General features: G+C 47.9%; 1 protein-coding gene across 3 annotated transcripts in view; it reads left to right on the top strand.

The window, feature by feature from the left end:
* Positions 1-408: 408 nt before the first annotated feature.
* Positions 409-18,885, top strand: part of Cdcp1 (CUB domain containing protein 1) — a 50,509-nt gene continuing 32,032 nt past the window's right edge. Inside the window, exon 1 of one of the 3 annotated variants that reach the window (XM_074060152.1) lies at positions 409-640. In XM_074060152.1, coding sequence (XP_073916253.1) covers positions 559-640 — 82 coding nt within the window. In that variant the 5' untranslated portion in view covers positions 409-558. Of the gene's footprint in view, positions 641-12,401; positions 16,722-18,885 lie in introns of those variants that run through there. The other 2 variants (XM_020181568.2, XM_074060150.1) reach the window with 2 other exon arrangements.

The raw sequence follows: 18,885 nt of genomic DNA, 5'->3' as shown, positions 1-18,885 counted from the left end.
TGGTGATCCTCCTGTTCTCTGCCTTCCGAGAGGCTGGGATTATAGCATGACTCTCTGCGCCTGATCCAGCACTGGCTTTAAAATCCAGCAACACTCAGCCCAAGGCAAGCAAGCAAAGCAAGCAAAGGAAGCAATGGCTTAGGGACCTTCAAATATGACTCTCCTCCAGAACGAGGCACACCTAGATGCAAAGGGAAGTCGGATTGGTTTCCCCTTGTCTTCTTCTTGGGAAGGAGAACTAAAGCCCGGGAAGTGGGGAACAAGCCCGCCCCAAGGCCGCAGCGGTTAGCAAGCGAACCCAGCACCCCCGCCCGGGGTGCTCCCTTGGGCGGGAGAAGTGGTGGCCTAGGCAGGAAGGGGAGGAGGACAGGGAGGAAGCAGCCGCCAGGTCAGCGCTCTCCAGCTGCGCAGGGCGGGGCCTGGCTGTCGCCTGCGCGCAGGTGAGCGAGCTGGGGCGGAGTGCAGCTCACCTGGTGCCCGGCTGGGCGCCCACAGCCGCTGCTCCGAGCACCCGCCACAGTCGCTTTCCCCACCCCGAGGCCGAGGCGCCCTATAGCCATGGCCGGCCTGAGCTGCAGGGTCACAGTGGCACTGCTGGGGGCCCTGCTGCTGGGTGCCGCGCGTCTGCCGCGTGGGACAGGTAAGTGCGGGGCTCAGCGTGCGGGTGGCGCCCAGTGGAGGAGGTGGCTCGCCAGCCCGCGCCGAGCGGCTAGGGTGCGGAGGGACTCCGGGTGCGGAGGTTGTACAATGGAGTGTCGCAGTTGGGATGCTTCGGGGACACGGCGTCCCCAGGACAGCGAGGCTTCTGCGCGCGCCTTGTCGGGCGCAGTTGCCAGTGTCCTTCTGGATTGGAGCAACCCGCCCTGGCTGGGCACAGCTCGTGGCACGTGGGAGTGTCCCCACCTGGCGCCTCGCGGTTCCCAAGGACAAGATGACGGAAAAGGAGGAAAAAACACTCTGCTTTCGAGTCCCAGGGGACCTTCGCGCCCCAGAGCTCGCTTTGCTGGGATTCTCGGGGTCACCCAGGCAGCTGGTGAAGATAGCTTCCCTTCCAGGCTCACCCCTACCTGGGCTGGGAAACGGCAAGAAATCTGGTTGGATGTCCCGATTTCCTGCCAAACCACCTTGTTACCGGTCCCCACGCTCCTTTCCCCTCTCTGAAGTTCTGGATCTTTAATTCAAAATGAAAGCGCCAGGTAGACATGTCTGCGTCCCGGAGGTGGACATTTCCCCACCCCTTGCACCTCTGGGTAGTGGACTTTGACTGCTGGAGGGGTAGTTCCGAGAATTGTGTCAATTTCCAGAAGTTCCGGATGGGAGGAGGGCCAGGTCCCAGAAACCTGAGAGCCAGTGGGGACGTGCCCTGTAGGCCCTGAAGGAATTGAGACGTGGTAAATAACTGTTGTCTTCATGTAAGAACTTGATGTGAGGCCTTTTTGAGACTAGATCAGATTTTCATGTTTTAAAAATAGAGCTATCTAGGAAATGGTTTGGGTCTTCGTTGTCATTTTTGCACCTAAAGGGGAGTAGGTAGATGAATTGTGGTAGATTAAATCAAGGAAGAAAACCAAACGGATGAGGTGCAGGGCGTCAACATGACAGCCATCATTATAAATACATGGCAGGAATGCTTCCTGGTTCCTTTTTTGCAAGGAGGTGACATTGCTGCACAGTAGACAGAAAACTTAATACCTCATTTAAGACGCTATCTGTATCTTTACTGTGCTTTCTTAGTACTGAATTTTCAGAATTCTTTTTGAAGAAAGAAAAATCAGTTTAAGAATTTAAAAATTGAGCTGTACATAGTGGCTCATGCCTATAATCCTAGTTACTCAGGGAGGTAGACATCAGGAGGCTCTCTGTTCAAAACCAACCGCACGTAAAAAAGTTCGAGACACCCCATCTCAACCAATAAAAGCAGGGCGTGTTTGTGCATGCCTGTCATTCCAGCGATGCAGGAAGCATAAATATGAGTCCAGGGGCACCTGGACATAAAAGTGAGATTTTTTTTGGAAAAGTAACTAAAGCTAAAAGGTCTGGGGGTGTGGCTCAAGTGGTAGAGTGCCTGAGCACAAGGCCCTGAGTTCAAACCCCAGTCCTGCAAAAAAAAAGAAAGAAAGTGGTTTAGTGAGACTGTGTGGGAAAAGTGTGTGCCTTCCACTGCTGGAGCTGCACTGAAACTCTGGAAAATGTTTTGAGATGTTTCTGGTTTTCTGTGATAACAGTCCAGAACTTCCCCAGTGAGAATATGGTGTCAATCATGATGGGAAAGACAGCCCATCCTGAACTGGCTTCTGTGACACATCTGGGTTTCCGTGTGACCCTGGGAGGCTGCCGTTTTGGTCTGCAGTAGCTCCTCTAGAATCCCTTCCTTTTGGGAAGTTCTCAAATGGCCAACCTCTGTGTCATGGTTCGCTGTATAAATACCAGGAACTTTCCTGACTCACTTTCTTATTCTGTGACCTGTCAACGTGGTGGGGCCAAACCGAGGGCTTTTGTGGTTGGAGCAGAATTCAGCAGTGCACCTGAAGTTTTGAGCTCTATCTGATTAGTAAAGTCACTTTTGTCTGTCCTGAAAAGATGGACAGAACCAGAGCCCTGGCAGAGTCAGTGTGTTTGATAAATCTTTCAACTTCCTTAAGAAAGACTTGGCAGAGTGGAAATGAACTTGGTGTCACCACAGAGCAAAGAGTACAGCTTGCATTTTAGTGGGGTGTGTAGACACTTCTGTATTCCCACCAGCTCCCGTTTCCAGGAGTGAAGTACTGGTTAGATTAGAATCTGGTTAAAAAGTCAAGTTGGTTGGTTTCCAAGAACCCACCCAGATACTGGACCAGTGCCCCCATTCCTGTGCCATTGTTTCTCCCAACAGTGGGAACAGACGGATCAAATGATGTGTTGCTCACCTCCGTGAGTGTGTGCATTCGTCACTCCGGATTCGGGGAGAGCTGGCGGCTGTTGTCTGGAATGTGTAACTGGCGGGGCCCTGAGCCCCACCGGCCCTGCCCCGCAGCCCGCAGGGTGGCCTGAGCTGAGTCAGAGGAGCTGGCTCTTCTGCCTGTCTCAGAGGTGTGCTTGGGGCTCCCCGCTCAGCCCCAGGGTTCACCCTGGGTGCTGCCATGCTGGCTGTGATGGCTGAACCCCATCTACATACATGTTTCTGGGGGTTCTCTCTGGCTAGCAATGTAAGGGAAGGAAATTAAAACTAATAATGTGAAATAACATAGAGTTATTGTTGAAAAAATGGTCGTATATATAACCGAAATATTCAGTGTGTGTGTGTGTGTGTGTGTGTGTGTGTGTGTGTGTGTGTGTGTAAATAAATCAAAATAGCTTTGGCTAGTCCCCTGTTGTTGGATACTTAGGGTGCTTCTAGTTTTTCCTGTTAAAAAATAGAACATGCTCAACAATTGGGGATTGCTCACACTAAGTTTGGTAAGTCTGTTCAGTAAACAGGTATTAAGAATTACGTAGTGAGACTGGGTACAGTGGCTCACATCTGTAATCCCAGCTACTTGGCTACTCGAAATTCAAAGAGTTTGAGGCCAGCTTGGGGAAAAAGTTAGCAAGATCCCACCTCAAACAGTAGTTGGGCACAGTGGCGTGCATCTATGTGGGAGGCATAAATAAGAGGATCAAAGTTCAGAGCATCCTGGGCAAAAAGTGAGACCCTATCGCAAGACAACTAAAATCTGTAAAGCAAAAGGATGAGCTGGGCACCGGTGGCTCATGACTGTAATCCAGGCTACTCAGGAGGCAGAGATCAGGAGGATCTCGGTTCGAAGCCACCTGGGCAAAAGGTTCACGAGACCCTATCTAGAAAAACCCCTTACAAAAATAGGGCTGGTAGAGTGGCTCAAGGTAAAGGCCCTGAGTTCAAGCCCCAGCGCCACCAAAAAAAAAAAGGATCAGAGTCATGCCTCAAGTGGTAGAGCGCCTGCCTAACAAGTGCAAAGCCCTGAGTTTCAACTACAGAACAGCCAAAAGCAAAGCAAAATAAAAACAAAAAGCAAAAGAATTACTAGTACAGGGAGCACTCTCTCTTGGAATCCCCTCCAAGAAGCCCCTCTGGGGGTTCTGCTCTCCCACTTCACACTTTTTCATCTCAGTAAACTCTCCCCCCTCCAAAAAAGAAAAAAGAAAAAGTTACCTAAATGCAAACAAAGTATGGTGGTATGTGTCTGTAATCACAGCACTCAAGAAGACTGATTGCAGGAGGATAGCAAGTTCAAAGCCAGCCTGGGCTACATAGCAAAAAAATCCTGACTTAAAACCAAAACATATCAATAAAACAAGGAATGGAGTCGTGTCTCAAGTGGTAGAGTGCCTGCCCAGCAAAAAAAAAAAAAATAGTGCAGGTGACATGATGACAGGAACCAATGCTACCATCATATGGTCAGGCTATAAAATCGTATAAACTGAATTACCCCATTCGGATCTGTCTGAGAATGAGCTCTCCTGGCTGTGATGTTCTGCACATTTGTGACAGTACAGTTGCTGAGATGCAGACTGGAGGGATTTTGGGGCTTTGGATGCAGATTCACAGTTGCTTGCTGGTGGAGGACCTGCTTCTCACACCCTTTCCAGTGCCCACCCTTGCCTCAACATGGTTTCTTCCTTCCCGTTGTTCCACAAACACCCTGAAAAGGTGTCGCAGATCACTGGGGGTCTCAGAGGCGCCCCATACCTGGATGGTACCATTAGCCCCGAAGTGCCTGTTTGCACTGAGAGCTGAGACCCTTTGCTCAGATCATAAGCCTCACCTGCATTTTTGCCTAGTGGGGCTCACCAGGGTTTTTGGGGAGTTGGGGTGGGAAGGAAGTGTGAGGCAGAGATGGGGGAGCAGAGCTTACTGGTCAGACAAACGCTGAGTGAGGTCAGGGTAGATGGAGCAGCGGGGGGTAAGCCCCCTGATTGTGGGGGACCTGTGGCTATGTTCTCAGCCTAGATGGTTAAGAAAAGTTCAGACCCTTTAATTACCATTCTGAATTATAAAAATTATCCCACAATCAAACTGTTTCAAACCACTTACCACAACCCTGTAATTAGCTCAACGCCTTGTCCCAGGCAGCTGGCAGCATTCTAGACAACCGGGCAAGAGCCAAGATCCCTGCCTCACCTCTCTGCAGCCTTGGGTTTGTATCTGATCCATCGGTTTCTAAAATTACTGCCTATAGCTGCTCCTCTTTCTAGCCGCTGTGTGTGAGCACTTTCTGTGCCCGCCTCTCTTCTGTTTTATAGATAGGCATCCGTAATCCCTTCCAAAACCCAGACATTCTGCATGAAAACACTAATGCCCGACGTCTCGTTATTCCCTGTGGCTCAGCAATGCAAAACCCCCAACTGTTTCTGAAAGTGCAGTGGAACAGAGGAAGATAACCATGTGTAATTACCAACCAAACTGATTAAATGTAAATGTGACATCTCTAAGGGCCAGTCCCTTTATGAGACTATTCATAGACAGTCGCTTTGTGTGCAGTCACCCACTGCACCTCCTCCTGTGGAGTCCGGGGTGTCTCCTCTTGCTCCTGACACTCGATCCTCTGGCATATAGAGTGCAAGTTGAGACTTTCTGCACATCACTTCGCTTAAAGCATGTTTGGAAAGGTAAATATACGTTTCCAAAACAGACATTGGTCATAGTAATTTTGATGGGTGAGTAAGTTCTACAATGTTTGAGTAATAGAAATAAAGCCAGTTTTTTGTTTGTTGTTTGCGGCATGGAGGTTTGAACTCAGGGCCTCACGTTTGCTAGGCAGGTGCTCTCCCCCTTGAACCATTCCACCAGCCCCGAAGCTGATTTCCTCTGAGCAAACACAGGAAGATGGAGGAGGAGTTCTTCATGGACCTGCTTGTCATTCACCCTCTGTTCTCAGCAAGTACTGCCACTATGCTCTGTTAAGGAGGCAGGCACAAAGAGGTGAAGTGACTTGCCCAGGGCTACCCAACTGAGGTGGAGTCTGACCCCAGAACCCAGCTCCCAACACAGGGCATGGTGCCCCATGAATGGTGGGCCTTGGAAGACACTGACTGCCCTCTAAAACTATTCTTTCATCTAAAAAAAGCAGCCAGGCACTGTGCTCACACCTGTAATCCTAGCTACTCAGGAGTCGGAGATCAAGAGGATCATGGTTTGAGGCCAGCCTGAGTAAAAACTTCACGAGAGCCCATCTTGACCAGTAAAAACTGGGTGTGGTGGTGCACGCTTATCATCCCAGCTATGTGGGGAAGCCTAAATAGGAGGCGTATGGTCCAGGCCAGCTCAGGCAAAAAGAGAGACCCTATCTCAAAAATGACCAGAGCAAAAGAGGGCTTGGGGCACGGCTCAAGCAGAACGCCAGTGCCACCAGCCTCCCGAGAAAAAGCGTGAACAGCTCGTGACACTGGACAATGAAAAGAAACAACTGTGGTACTTGTGAGTTACTATACTTTACGTTCTGTCTTTATTTTAGAGTGCATTCCTTCTGCTTATCTCCCGTAAAGCACTCTGCTGTTACCCTGGCGGCCGCCTCACATAGCTCGTGTTACAGCATCTCTCAACTGTGTTGAGAGGCCATGTTGAGGCCAGATGCGGTGGGTTGCAAACATAGGAAGATCAAGGGCCAAGGCCAGTCAGGGCAAGACCCTACCTCAAAACACAGACTGGGCATGGTGGTCCACATCTGTGGTCCCAGCTATTTGGGAGGCATAGGTAGGAGGATCAAGGTTTGAGGCTGGCCGGAGCAAGAGCATAAGACCCTATATTAAAAACAAATGAAAGTAAAAAGGACGGGGGGCATGGATCAAGTGGTAGAGCACCTGCCTATCAAGTGCAAGGTCCTGAGTTCAAACCCCAGCATCACCAAAAAAAAAAAAAAAGAAGACTGAATTCAGGCCTGGCCTCCTGTGGCTCATTTACACTACTGAGTGATTAACTCTCACTAACTTTTTGCACTGAGTTTAAGAGTTAAGTTGTAACACACCTTGAGCTCTTATAACACACAAACCCCAGTGTATGAGTTCACACACAATACATGTTGAACCTCAGAGGCTCTCCTCAAGCATGTAGGAGGACCAGGCTCCTTCTACCTTCTTGCACTGTCACTTTCAACATTTGTCATCTGTGTTCATCTACGCATAGAAAAAAAGGAAGAAAAAAAACAAACAATCAGAGCAGGAGGACTCTGACAAGGGAGGTTTCCATGGACTGGGAATGGAAGTTGCTTGTGTCACTTCTGTTAACGTTCTGTTGGCTAGAAATGGGTGGCCAGGCCCCACCCAGCTGGAAGGGAGGCTGGAAGGTGTAGTTCAGTTTGGAGCCCAAGAAGAAACCAGCAATATCCGGTTCACAAGGCAGCAGGCAGAAGAGAAGGAACACCAGTCCTAAGAGTCAGGACCCTGGTTCGAACCTCACATCTTGTCAACTGTTAGCGTTATGGCTTTGGAAAAGTTGCTTCACCTCTCTGGGCTCAGTTTTCTGATCTTCTTCGAATCTTTAATTTAGAAGCTGGGGTCACACATAGGAATTAAATCAAAGCTAATTTGTAGATTTCCTGGGGACCCCTGACCCTGTGAACCAGCTATGCCTGGCCACAGAAGCACTTGTAAATAAATAAACACATGAATAACCCAGGAGTCTTTCTGAGGGTCTCACAGAAGCTAGGTAACTTGTGTTTGTTTGTCTGCTTGCTTTTGGAGGTACTGGGGTTTGAACTCAGAGTCTCACACTTGCTATGCAGGCACTGTACCACTTTAGCCACTCCGCCATCCCACTAGGTAACTTCTTCAGGTCACCCTGTGAGAAGATTAAATAGCGGTAAATTCTAGCCACCAGCCTTGGCTGGAGGTATGGCTGAGTGGTAGCACGCCTGCTATAAGCACAAGGCCCTGAGTTCAAGCCCCAGTACTGCCAAAAAATAGAATAAAATAAAATAATACCCAGTCTTCTTGCTCCAATGCTGATGTGAATCAGAAGAGGAAGAAGGGAGGGGAGACAATGTCAGAGGCTGTAGAGATGACTCAAATCCTGGGACAACTAGAAAGTAGAAACAAGTCAGATGGGACAAGTGTACTGTGTCCCTGCAGCGGGTGGGGGGGACTGCCCCGTGGGCCTTGCTCTCTGCCTCTCACCAGCACTGGGCATCATTGTTGTCTAGAAAATGCCTATAGTCTCACTGGTCCCTTTCAATACGTGTCTAGGAGGGAGAGGCCAGGGGTCTGGGTGGGTTGGCAGGAATGCAGTCCCCCTCCAGAAACCTACCAGGGGAAGAACCAGAAGACAGCGGGGTCCTGCTGATGAGACAGTGTAAAATGCAGTGTGTGTGGACAGTGTGGATATCAGTGCTGTGCTGTCGTCTGTCTGAATCTCAAGGAGCTTAGGAAAAAGACTGGAAGGGAGTAGCTAAGCCCAGAGCTCTGGTTCAATGTGTAGCTCAGCAGGATCCCCATGGGGAAAGACAGGTTACCGTAGCAGTGCTGATTAACAAGAGCTCAGTATTATCCTGCATGGTCCCCCCACACTGCAACTGCAGCACTCCCTGATATCCCAGCGCACTTGCTTTTGTCTTCTGAATATAACAATACTGAATTAATGATAGAAGACGGTAGAAAATCAGAGCCTGGCATGGTGGTACATACCTGTAATCCCAGCACCCAGGAGGTCGGGCAGGAGGATTGTGAGTTCAAGTCCAGCCTGGACTACATAGTGAGACTCCATCTTAAAAAAGAAAAAAAAAAGGAAGAGAGGGAAAGAGGGAGGGAGAAAGAATATGGTAAAAAGAACTCAGACTTTGCATCATAGACATTCAGTTGACAAGGGGTTTTTTTTGGTTTTTGTTTTGTTTTGCAGTACTGGAGGTTAAACTCAGGGCCTTGCACTTGCTAGGCAGGTACTCTACCACTTGACCGATGCTGCCAGCCCTTTTTCTGTAGTTATTTTTTGAATAGGGTCTCATGTTTATGCCCTGGCCAACCTGGTCTGTGATCCTCCTACGTATACTTCTTATGTAGCTGGGATTACAGGCACATGCACCGCACCCAGGTTTTGTTGGTTGAGATGGGGTCTTGTGAACTCTCCCCCGCACCGCAGGCTAATCTCGAACTGTGATTCTCCCATTCTCCACCTCCTGAGTAGCTGGAATCGCAGGTGTGAGTCACTAGCACTTGACCCCTGGTTGACAAGCCTTTATGAAACTAAAAGTTCTTTCTTCAGTTACTGCACTTGAACAAATAATATGCATGTTTCAGTCTTTCCTGGGTGGAGCCTAAGCCAAGGCAATGTCTGAGAGTCTTTTTGGTCTGACTATGCAGGGAATGGGCTGCCTCTTCCGTCCATCCTGGCTGGGTAGAAACACAGCTTGGTAATAGGACAGCAAAGCTGGTAAACGCTTCACCTCAAGGTTTGAACATCCTTAAATAATAAATTTGGGAGTGTCTTAGAAAATTAACATATTTTCATGAGCACAGATGGTGTAAAAGTTTTTAAAGTTTTTAGACGAAGCACAAACATTGCTCCCCTCGATGACAGATCAAAGTGTTCGGGGACAAATGTGCCATGTCTCCAAAAATGCATGATATGACAATCTGCTGCCTGTGCCTTTGTACAACGGAGACAGTCTCCAGAAATAAGAGTTTCGTCAACTTTCCGAATCCCACCACCACATGGAGTTGAAGTTGGACTTCCCGTCTTTGTCTTTGGGTCTGCCCACTTGCTTGTCCACCTGCCATATCACAAAACACTGGGAACCATGAGAAGGCTTCTGCAGTTGCTGACAGTGTATAGTGCGGCTGGGAGCTGAGCTAGCAAGGTGCGTGACCACATTCATCCAAACAGACACCTTATCTTCTGTTACTGATCTGGAGGCAGAAACATGGGGCTGTTGCAACCAAGAGTGTTTTGCTAGAACATTCATCTTATAAACACTTGGTGTGCAGATCCAGGATGCCACAGAGGATGCGTGGTGATGAAATGACACCCCTGCTTTTGAAGGGTGTATGGCATCTCCGGGAGCCAGGAAGATCCTATGTAGAGTGACACACCAGCCACGGTAGAGAGCTGTGTTGAGATTCAACCAGCTGCCGTTCATGCTGGAAATCTGTGTTCTGGCATCTCCAGGCCATGGTGTCTCTGTCTCTCGAGGGTTCCGCCTGTGGTGATGGAGCACCTGCCCACTGCCTGGCTGACAGGTGTCACTCACCGTCTCCAGCTTCTATGGGTTGCTACTATATTTGCATCTGGGTTCTTGCTCGATACTCAGTTTCCAGCTCCTTGGACCACACGCTCTAGAGGGCCCAGATTCTGGGCTGGAATCAGACAGGGAGAGGAGGCAGAGAAACGGGAGTCCCAGGGCTCACAGTTACCTTTCTAGCTTTCTAGAAACAACCTCGCTCATCAGATAAGCTTTGGAACTGGGCACAGCTGGGTTCAAATCCTGACTCCACCACTTATTTGCTAGGTGGGTTGGACAAGTTACTTAATCTCTTTAAGACTCTGACCTTAGTTACAAAATAGAGTGAGCAGTAAGTTACAAAACAAGGAGGCTGGGGGTGGTGGAGTGGCTCAAGGGGTAAGAGTTCATTTCTAGCAAGTCTGAGGTTCTGAGTTCAAAGCCCAGTTCCACCAAAAAAAAAAAGACAAACACAGAGGTTGGCTAGCAGTCCCAGGAAAAGGATATATGGAAGTCACTCAGGTCTTCTGGCTTACAACGCATCCCTCTGTTACCTAGAATTGCTGTGGCTCTGGTCATTTGAGTTGAGCCCAGAACAACATTTAGAATTCATTGGCAATGTCCTGGCTTATGCACATATACTAAAATTCGAATTTCAATGGCAGGTTATCACATCTGTGAAACCAGCTCCCATTGGGAGATGCTTGCTACAACATGCCATGCTTTGGCCATTGTCCCGTAAGGTCACCTTTGGACACCTATAAGATTTTGTGGGTGCAATCCTTAAACATGAAGCTTTGAGTCAAAAGCTGTGAGCAGTTGTTTTTCAATGATATTAGAACCAGTTCTTAAACATTGTTTGCAAGCGAGAGCGCCTACACACACCTGAATTTCCTGTTAGCCAAGGGACCTATCAGACAGGTTGAGCCAACTTGAATTTCATGCTCAGTTGCACAGGAAATGTGGATGGGAACGCCCTGAAGGCCCTGAGGATTGTGGCTGTCCTTGGGCCCAAGCACCATACACAGAGGCTGTGCCCACGTGTGAAAGCAGAACTAGCTCTGTGGAGTGGAGGCGGGCAGGGCCCGGTGGCCTTTTTGTCCCTGCTGAGAGATGCAGAATTCCTCCAGAACCTGCCTGGAAGTTGCTGGCGATCTTATCAGGCACTCAGCCTTGGGTTAAATCTGTCAGAGGCAAGTTCTTATCTTGTCAGAACACAGAGGACATTTTTTAAATATACACAATGCTTAGCGCCTCCTTCAGAAACTGAGCTTGTAGCTCAGTGATAAAGTGCTTGCTAAGCATACATGAGGCCCTGGGTTTGATCCCCAGCACTACAAAGGAAAAAAAAGAAAACAAACAAACAAACAAACAAAAAAACGAATTCTTTTAGAGCTTACCTACCAGATGTCTACCAATGCAGCTTAATCTTAAAATAACATCTTCCATCCTCCGGGCTTGTGCCTCTGGACATGGTGGTACACATCTCTAATCCCTGCTACATAGGAGGCAGAAATGGGAGGATCACAGTCTGAAGCTTGCTGGGCAAAAGCACAAGACTCTCTGAAAAGAGCTAACAAAAAAAGGACTGGCAGTGTGGCTCGAGCAGTAGAGAGCTTGCCTAGCAAGCGCTCACACACACACACACACACACACACACCCACCCAAAGAAGTCAAATAGATGAATTATGCTCCATCCAATGCAACATCAGGCAACCATTTACAAGAATGAGGTAGCGCTCTGTAAGCTGCTGTGGAGTTTCCCAAGATACATTGTGGTGAGGAAAACTCAAGCTTCTCTGCAATGGTCCTGACATCGACCATTTGGCAAAATAAATTAAAGGTGGTAATTTATATAGGTATACACTTACATATTACAGATTGCCTCCAGAAGTACACTCTCAAAACTGTTAGCAGTGGTGCCCCTGGGGACATTGCCAGATTGAAGGGTAAGAGAAAGATGTTGTACTAATCAAGTCTAATTTTATTTTATGCCTCATGTTTTATTTATCTAAATGTAAAAAAAAAAAAAATTTTCAGCTCTCTTGAGGTATAAGGCAGTACCATAAGATCCACCAATCTCAACTGTGCAATTCACTTGGTTCTATCTATCAAGTACATGCTATGACATTCCCATCTCCCCACAAGTTCCTCCTGACCTCTTTGCAATCAGGCCACTATTGATCTGTCTTCTGTCACCATAGTTTTGCCTTTAAAATGTTTCCAAATTAAAAACTTCAAAGTCAAGTATGAATATAGAAACCAATAGTTTTATTGCCTTAAAATCAGTTTCTCAAGTATCTGTCAGTCCTGTCTTCAAAAAGTCTGATGTTGCTTTCTGCAAGAATTTGATTGTGAAGTCAAGCATGGTGGTACTTGCCTATAATCCCAGCATTTGGGAGGCTGAGGATCACAAGTTTGAAGCCAGCATAGGCTATATAGGAAACCTTGTCTCAAAAAACAGACAAATAAGTGAAAAAGAACTATGACTATGTATTCCTTCTTTTTTTTTTTTTTTGGCTGCATGGGAGCTTGAACTCAGGGCTTCATGGTTGCTTTTTTATTTGTTTGTTTTGGTACTGGGGATCAAACCCAGGACCTTGCACTTGCTAGGTAAGCGCTCTGCCACTGAACCACACCCACAGTCCTCACGCTTGCTTAGCAGGTGCTCTTACCTCTTGAGCCACTCTGCCAGCCCTGATTATGTACAAAGAAAAGAGTAGAATTATTAAGTCAGCAGGAATCCAGAGACATGACCAAAGCTGTCCTCCCCACTTAGAGTACCTTTTCTTGAAGAGCAGCTTGCTGCATTTTGTTTTGTTTCCTTATCTGCTTTTAGGGACTCACACTGAGGAGGCCTAGTGAGTTTGATTTTGACTAGATTATCTTCAAAAGATCCAGCCGGGGTCATTTTGATAACAAATTCCATCCATTCTGCAGATGTCTGAGGCCTCCTGTGCATCTAGCTCTGTCTACCCCCATTCTTGGCCTTCAAAGGCTCATCATCTCAAAGGGATTCAAACACATAACCAGAAGTACATTGAAAAAGACAGTATTACAAATTTTCTGGTAGAGTATGCACCCTCTAATTCAACAGATATCCTTTCCCTAGTTTGCCTTTTGTATTTGAGTTTGTGGCATTGTCCAATGTGATAAGGACTGCAAAAGATATATGCATAAGAATAGCAGTAACCATTGCAGTAAAGCTTATGTAGGAAATGAAAAGGAAGACAAGATAATCTGATGTCCGAAGCCTGTGGGACACCAGACATCAGAAGGTGGCCCTTGCAGGGGCGCTGTAAGGAAGGAATGTAGCTCATGACCCTCAAAACCCTAAGACTGGCCCTCCCGCAGAAGAATGGCTTCGTTACTAATTATCAATAATCCTGTAGCATTCTTCTGATATCTGGAAGGCATCTCCCACCCTGGCCAAAATGGTGACTTGATGAATCATCCATTATCTGGAAAAATGTACTTCACAGTCAATCTTTCAGTGTCTGATTTATAAGCGAAGACAAAGCAGAGAGTTTTTGAATAAGGATTAGATATTTACTCCATGAGTCCAAATTTGCTAGCTGGTTGTGTTCCCTTCTTTCTCTTCCTTCTTTGGCAGTAGCTCTTGCAGGGGCGCCACCTTCTGCTGTAAGGAAGGAATGTAGCTCATGACCCACAATGATGGCCTTCCGGAATGGTGGCTCTTCGTGACATGACATCTTGTCACGTTACCAGCTTCTGAGGCCACATTTCCCATCCCGGCCATCCTCATTGACATAACCCTTTCTGGAGGCTGCCCTGGTCCTCCGGGCCAAGAAAGTATGTGGCTGTCTGGCTCCAGTGATCTCCTGAGTGTTCTGCCTTCCTTCGCCCTGAGCTGCCTGGTTTGCCAGAAGAACCCCTTCTTTGGATATGGCCCATGGCCTTTTGTAAAGGCTTCCTTTAAAAATTTCTTTCTGCCAGGTGCCATGACTCATGCGATGATTTGCTCCCAGCTACTCACGAAGTGGAGATCGAGAGGATCGCCATCTGAGGCTAGTCCCTGGCAAAAAATGAAACCCTACCTGAAAAATAACTAAACCAAAATACAGCAGGATGTGTGGCTCAAGAGATAGAGCACCTGCTTAGTAAGCGCGAGGTCTTGAATTCAAACCCCAGTACCACCAAAAGAAAAAAAAAGTTTATTTCCCATCTCAAGCTGTAAGGAATTTCTATCCCCCCTACTTTAAGGTTATTGGACACAACTACTACCACAACAAAAATGCTAACCCTTTGTCCCTAAGGCAGGAGGTTTAAACTGAAAGGTGTGTGTTTGGTTGGCTGCCCTGGTCCCTGGGATGGTGGCACACACACACTCTCCATTTGTCTGAGTGGTCAAGAGGCTGGGCCTTAGTCCGTTGCTGGTGGCTCACGCCTGTAATCCTAGCTACTCAGGAGGCAGAGATGAGGGGGATCAAGATTCAAAGCCATCCCTGGGCAAATCATTTTCGAGACCCTATCTCGGAAAAAACCATCACAAAAAGAGGAGTGACACAAGGAGTAGGCACCAAGTTCAAATCCCAGTACCACCAAAAAAAAAGAGGCTGGGCCTTTGCAATGGACAAACAGAAACAACTAGAGACCAGAGGCCTCCAAAACGCCAGCTTCCCCTTCTCTCTCAGCTGATACTCAGAGCCTCTTGTGCCCTGGTTTCCAGGCACAGCAAGGATGAGGCCAAGGTTAGTTAGCCAGTAGTCATCCTGCAGGCACGGGTGAAGGCAGAGATTCCATTGCTGCCCAAGTATGGGAAACAGAGGCAGCAAGGACATCAGAGATGGGATGAGCAGATATCATTCCTGGTGGCCTGGGATTTTTGTTAATGAGGAAGAGTACTCTGAGAGGCCAGGGACAGAGTCTTGTCCTGGATGGATAGCCTCCCTCCTAGGTACAGAACATATCCTGGGGTCACAGGTCTCCACAGTAGGGTCAAGACCCTGATAGTCAGAGTGTCTGGGGAAGAAACACTAGCTCCTTCTTGTGTTGAGTGGAATAAGCTGAAATGAATCTGTCAGGGCAAACACTTAGGCTCAGGCAGCCCAGCCACCTGTGACCTTGAGGGTGGACATCAGCAAGTAGGAGAAGGCACTTGGACTTTAGAGTCAGGCAGTCCTGGGTTTGAATCTAGCTCTGTGCCCTCCCAGCTGGGAATGTGGAGGAAGTGCATGGCACATGGCAGATGCTGAAGAAACAAGAACGAAATTGTCATCAGCGTTTCTTGATACCCCTCTCCACCAGCCTTAAGCCCTGGCCAGTCCCCACACAGCCTGCTGCTTCTGGGATCTGGATTTTAGAGCCAGGCTCCCCACTGGATGGCTCTCTGATTTCCGCTCTTACTCTTGCTCAGCCTGCTGGATCACACTGCATCACCACCTGTTTTTTCCTTTTGCAGCACTGGGGTTTGAACTCAGAGCTTCATGCTTGCTAGGCAGGTGCTCTACCACTTGAGCCACTCCTCCAGCCCTTTATATAGTTGAGTATTCTTCAAGATAGGGTCTCACAAACTATTTGCCCAGACTGGCTTTGAGATCAGAGATCTTCCTAATCTCTGCCTCCCAAGTAGCTAAGATTACAAGGCGTGAGCCACCAGCACCCAGCCAGATCACCTTCTCTTGGGTTCATTCACAGGCCCCCCCACCCAGTCACCGTCCAGCATGTAGACACTGAAGTTTTGTAGCAATCACTGTGTTAGATGGTCCTTGTTTGTTGTCTTCGTAAAGGCTGTCTCCATTTACATGACACCTTCCATCTCAGTAATGCAGCTCAGAAGGGCAGCCTCTATATCCTCAATGGTACCTTGGATTTGTCCAACTTTTTCCTTGAACAGTTTAGCAGGTCTTATACCACCCATCTTTTCTGCCTGGTACCTGGTCACAAGTTCTGTTGCCTCATGACAAATTGTCACAAACTTGGTGGCTTAAAACAACAGATCTGGAGTACCAAAGCCGAGGTACATACTATGTGGGCCAAGTTCCAGGCCAGCCCGAGCTACATGGTGAGACCCTGTCTCAAAAAATAGGAGGAGCCTGGGCACTGGTGGTTCACACCTATAATCCTAGCTACTTGGGAAGCTAAGATAGGGAGGATCAGGATTCAAGGTTAACCTGGACAAATAGTTCAAGAGACCCCCATCTCCAAAGTAACCAGAGCAAAAATGGACTGGAGGCGAGTCTCGAGCAGTAGAGCACTTGCTGTGCAAGTGTGAAGCCCTGAGTTCAAATCCCAATCCCCCAGGGGGTACAGGGGGAAGAAAGAAAAAGCAAAGGAGCTGGAAATCTAACTTCTAAATGTTTAGTGGGTGGGGAAGGGCACCTTGTGCCCTCAGTTGTGTGATTCCTTGAGCATACGAACAGATGACCTGTTGAATCTACTCCTCTGATTCTTTCTGACTGTGCTTGTGATCCTCAGTGACTTTCACAACCCACACTTCAGGGTGTGACTGGTGAATCTCTTTTTAACATTTCATCAGGTGTTGATGTGACTTAAAGTGACCTGGGGTCATCCTGGCCTACTGTCAAGAATTACGTGCACTGGTCAGAGACTGAGGTATGTTTCTGTTTGGCTCTGCAGCGCTCGTGTTCAGTCTGTTACACAAAGCATTCTCACCTCGAATGTCGTCCTCTTTGACATCACTTCTTCACCCGTTGTGGTTTGGTTCAGTCTGGAGTGAAGTGTTGCAGTCCACATCCAGGTTGGGAAGGAGCCTGAACAAGACCACAGGCCTGGAGAAATACGCCATCGACACTCTATCTGTAGCAGACTGGGCACATGATCTCTAATATGGCCTGTGTCCTTGACCATGAAAGTGTAGAGTCTCACAGAGAGGTCTGGATGGGCCCACACAAACCTTTCAATACTTTACGAAATGATTTAAATCACAAGCCTGCAGACAGCTGATCACTTCTGTTGATTTTGGAAAATGGTTCAGTAACTGTAGAAGGTGAATGACCTGCATCATTTTGCATGTCATTTTCCTGCTAAGGAGGAATTGGGGGCGGAAGAGGGGACTAAACAAATACATAGTCCCATTTTGATAAACTCTACGAGGAGTGCATATGGGTTCCTTTTAACATAACCTGGGAACTTTAGATACTGTCTTCTATTACTGTCCTAAGAGTTATGGGAACAATAAACTACTTTAAAGGAACTGTGGCCACTTGATGTCCCTTGAGCCCTGAGGTTCCTGGATGTGATTCTGGAAGTTGAGGCCCTCCAGCTTTGATCAGCTTTGTATTTCAGTTCCCTGGCCCAGACAGCAGATTGTAGCAAAAATACTTTTGGGTGTAGGCTTGTGTAGTCTTTGATCAGAAGATTCCCAGATTCTTTGTGTCAAGCATGGAAAACTCCAGGCAGGTCACGTGGCTGAAGTAAGGTGGGTGATGGAGTTTATTAGAGGTAAAGGAAAGGCTTACAACTGACCAGATGGAATGAAGAAGCAGGAAGCATGGGAAGGGGGGAGCTCTGTTTCAAAACGTTTTAAATTGCCAGTAACCTGAGTGAGAGGAGGGGTTTGGTGGCACCTGGGCTAGGGCGACGGATCACTCTGCATACACTTATGCTAATTCTCAGGTACCCTAACTTCAAGCAGATGTAAGTTTCAGTCATTTTTTGCCTAGCTCTGCAGCTGGCAGATGATTTGCAGTTGGCGAGGAGACTCAGAGGAGTGAGGGAAGGTGTCTTATCTGCAATGCTCCAGGCTAAGTTATATGATGCCTGCCTGAATCCCAACCATTTCCCCTATTTCTAGTCTGCCTTACTGAGTGATGTGGTCACTTTTGGCCTTCATCAGCTCTGTTACACCAGGTTGCTTGGGTTTTCTGCTTCCACTGTGCAGTGGAAGGCCCAGAGAGTGCAGGCTCCCTGGGCCTCCTCCCTGCCTTGGCCACCTTGGGCAGTCCTGTGTCCCAGCCCCAGGCTCAGGTGGAGGCTGCACTTGATTGCTCCCCAGTCCCTTTGTGTGTAACTGTGGGCTATGTCCAGTCCTTCCTGGGGTATTGGAAGTGTTCAGAATCTAACTGAATGCAGTGGGTTTGCATCTTGGTGAGTGCAAAGCCAAAAATGAGCATGGCTGAGAAATGAAAGAGTAGAGAAAGACTTACTACCTGCAGCAGGTGAGAACATAGGAGTTATTTCCAAAGTCATGCCCTCCCCAAACAAAGGAAACATTGGAGAGCCTAGACATATTTATATAGGAAAACGCCTTCTTGAGCATGCTTGCTCAAGATCGTATTCAAAAGGTTAAAAATGGTGGACAGAAACACTTTGGGGCATGGTCAGCTGCATCATAAAGATGGCAGATAGGAAAGCCTTTGGACATGTTCAGTCTGTCCAAAAAGTCTTAGCTGAAACAAAGACATTTTGAAGGTGTATAAATATGGGAGTTTCCTTAAAAAGGTGCCCACCAAGAGTATAGGTTTAAAATACGGCCCTTTCCTTTGGAGAGCTGGTGTGGCTGCAATAGTGAAATGACAGGCAAGTTCTTGTACCTACCTGTGGCACAGTTGGGAGCTGGGGAATGGGGTGGTCACCTGCCCTGCCATCCTCTTCTTCCTCTCCTTCCTCCAGACTGCCAACAGTAACCCAAAGCATTCCCTCTCTGGACTGACAGTCACATCTTGTCCCAGCTTCTTCCTGGCAATGACTGGTAGGCAGCCATCAGCCCATATCCCTGTGCTACTGAGAAAAAGAATGAGCGATTTACCCTGCCGCC

Source organism: Castor canadensis, chromosome 17, assembly GCF_047511655.1.
Source record: "Castor canadensis chromosome 17, mCasCan1.hap1v2, whole genome shotgun sequence".
In the NCBI taxonomy this organism is placed as follows: Eukaryota; Metazoa; Chordata; class Mammalia; order Rodentia; family Castoridae; genus Castor; species Castor canadensis.
The sequence above is the reverse complement of the archived record's forward strand: the minus strand, read 5'-3'. Positions and strand labels throughout refer to the sequence as shown.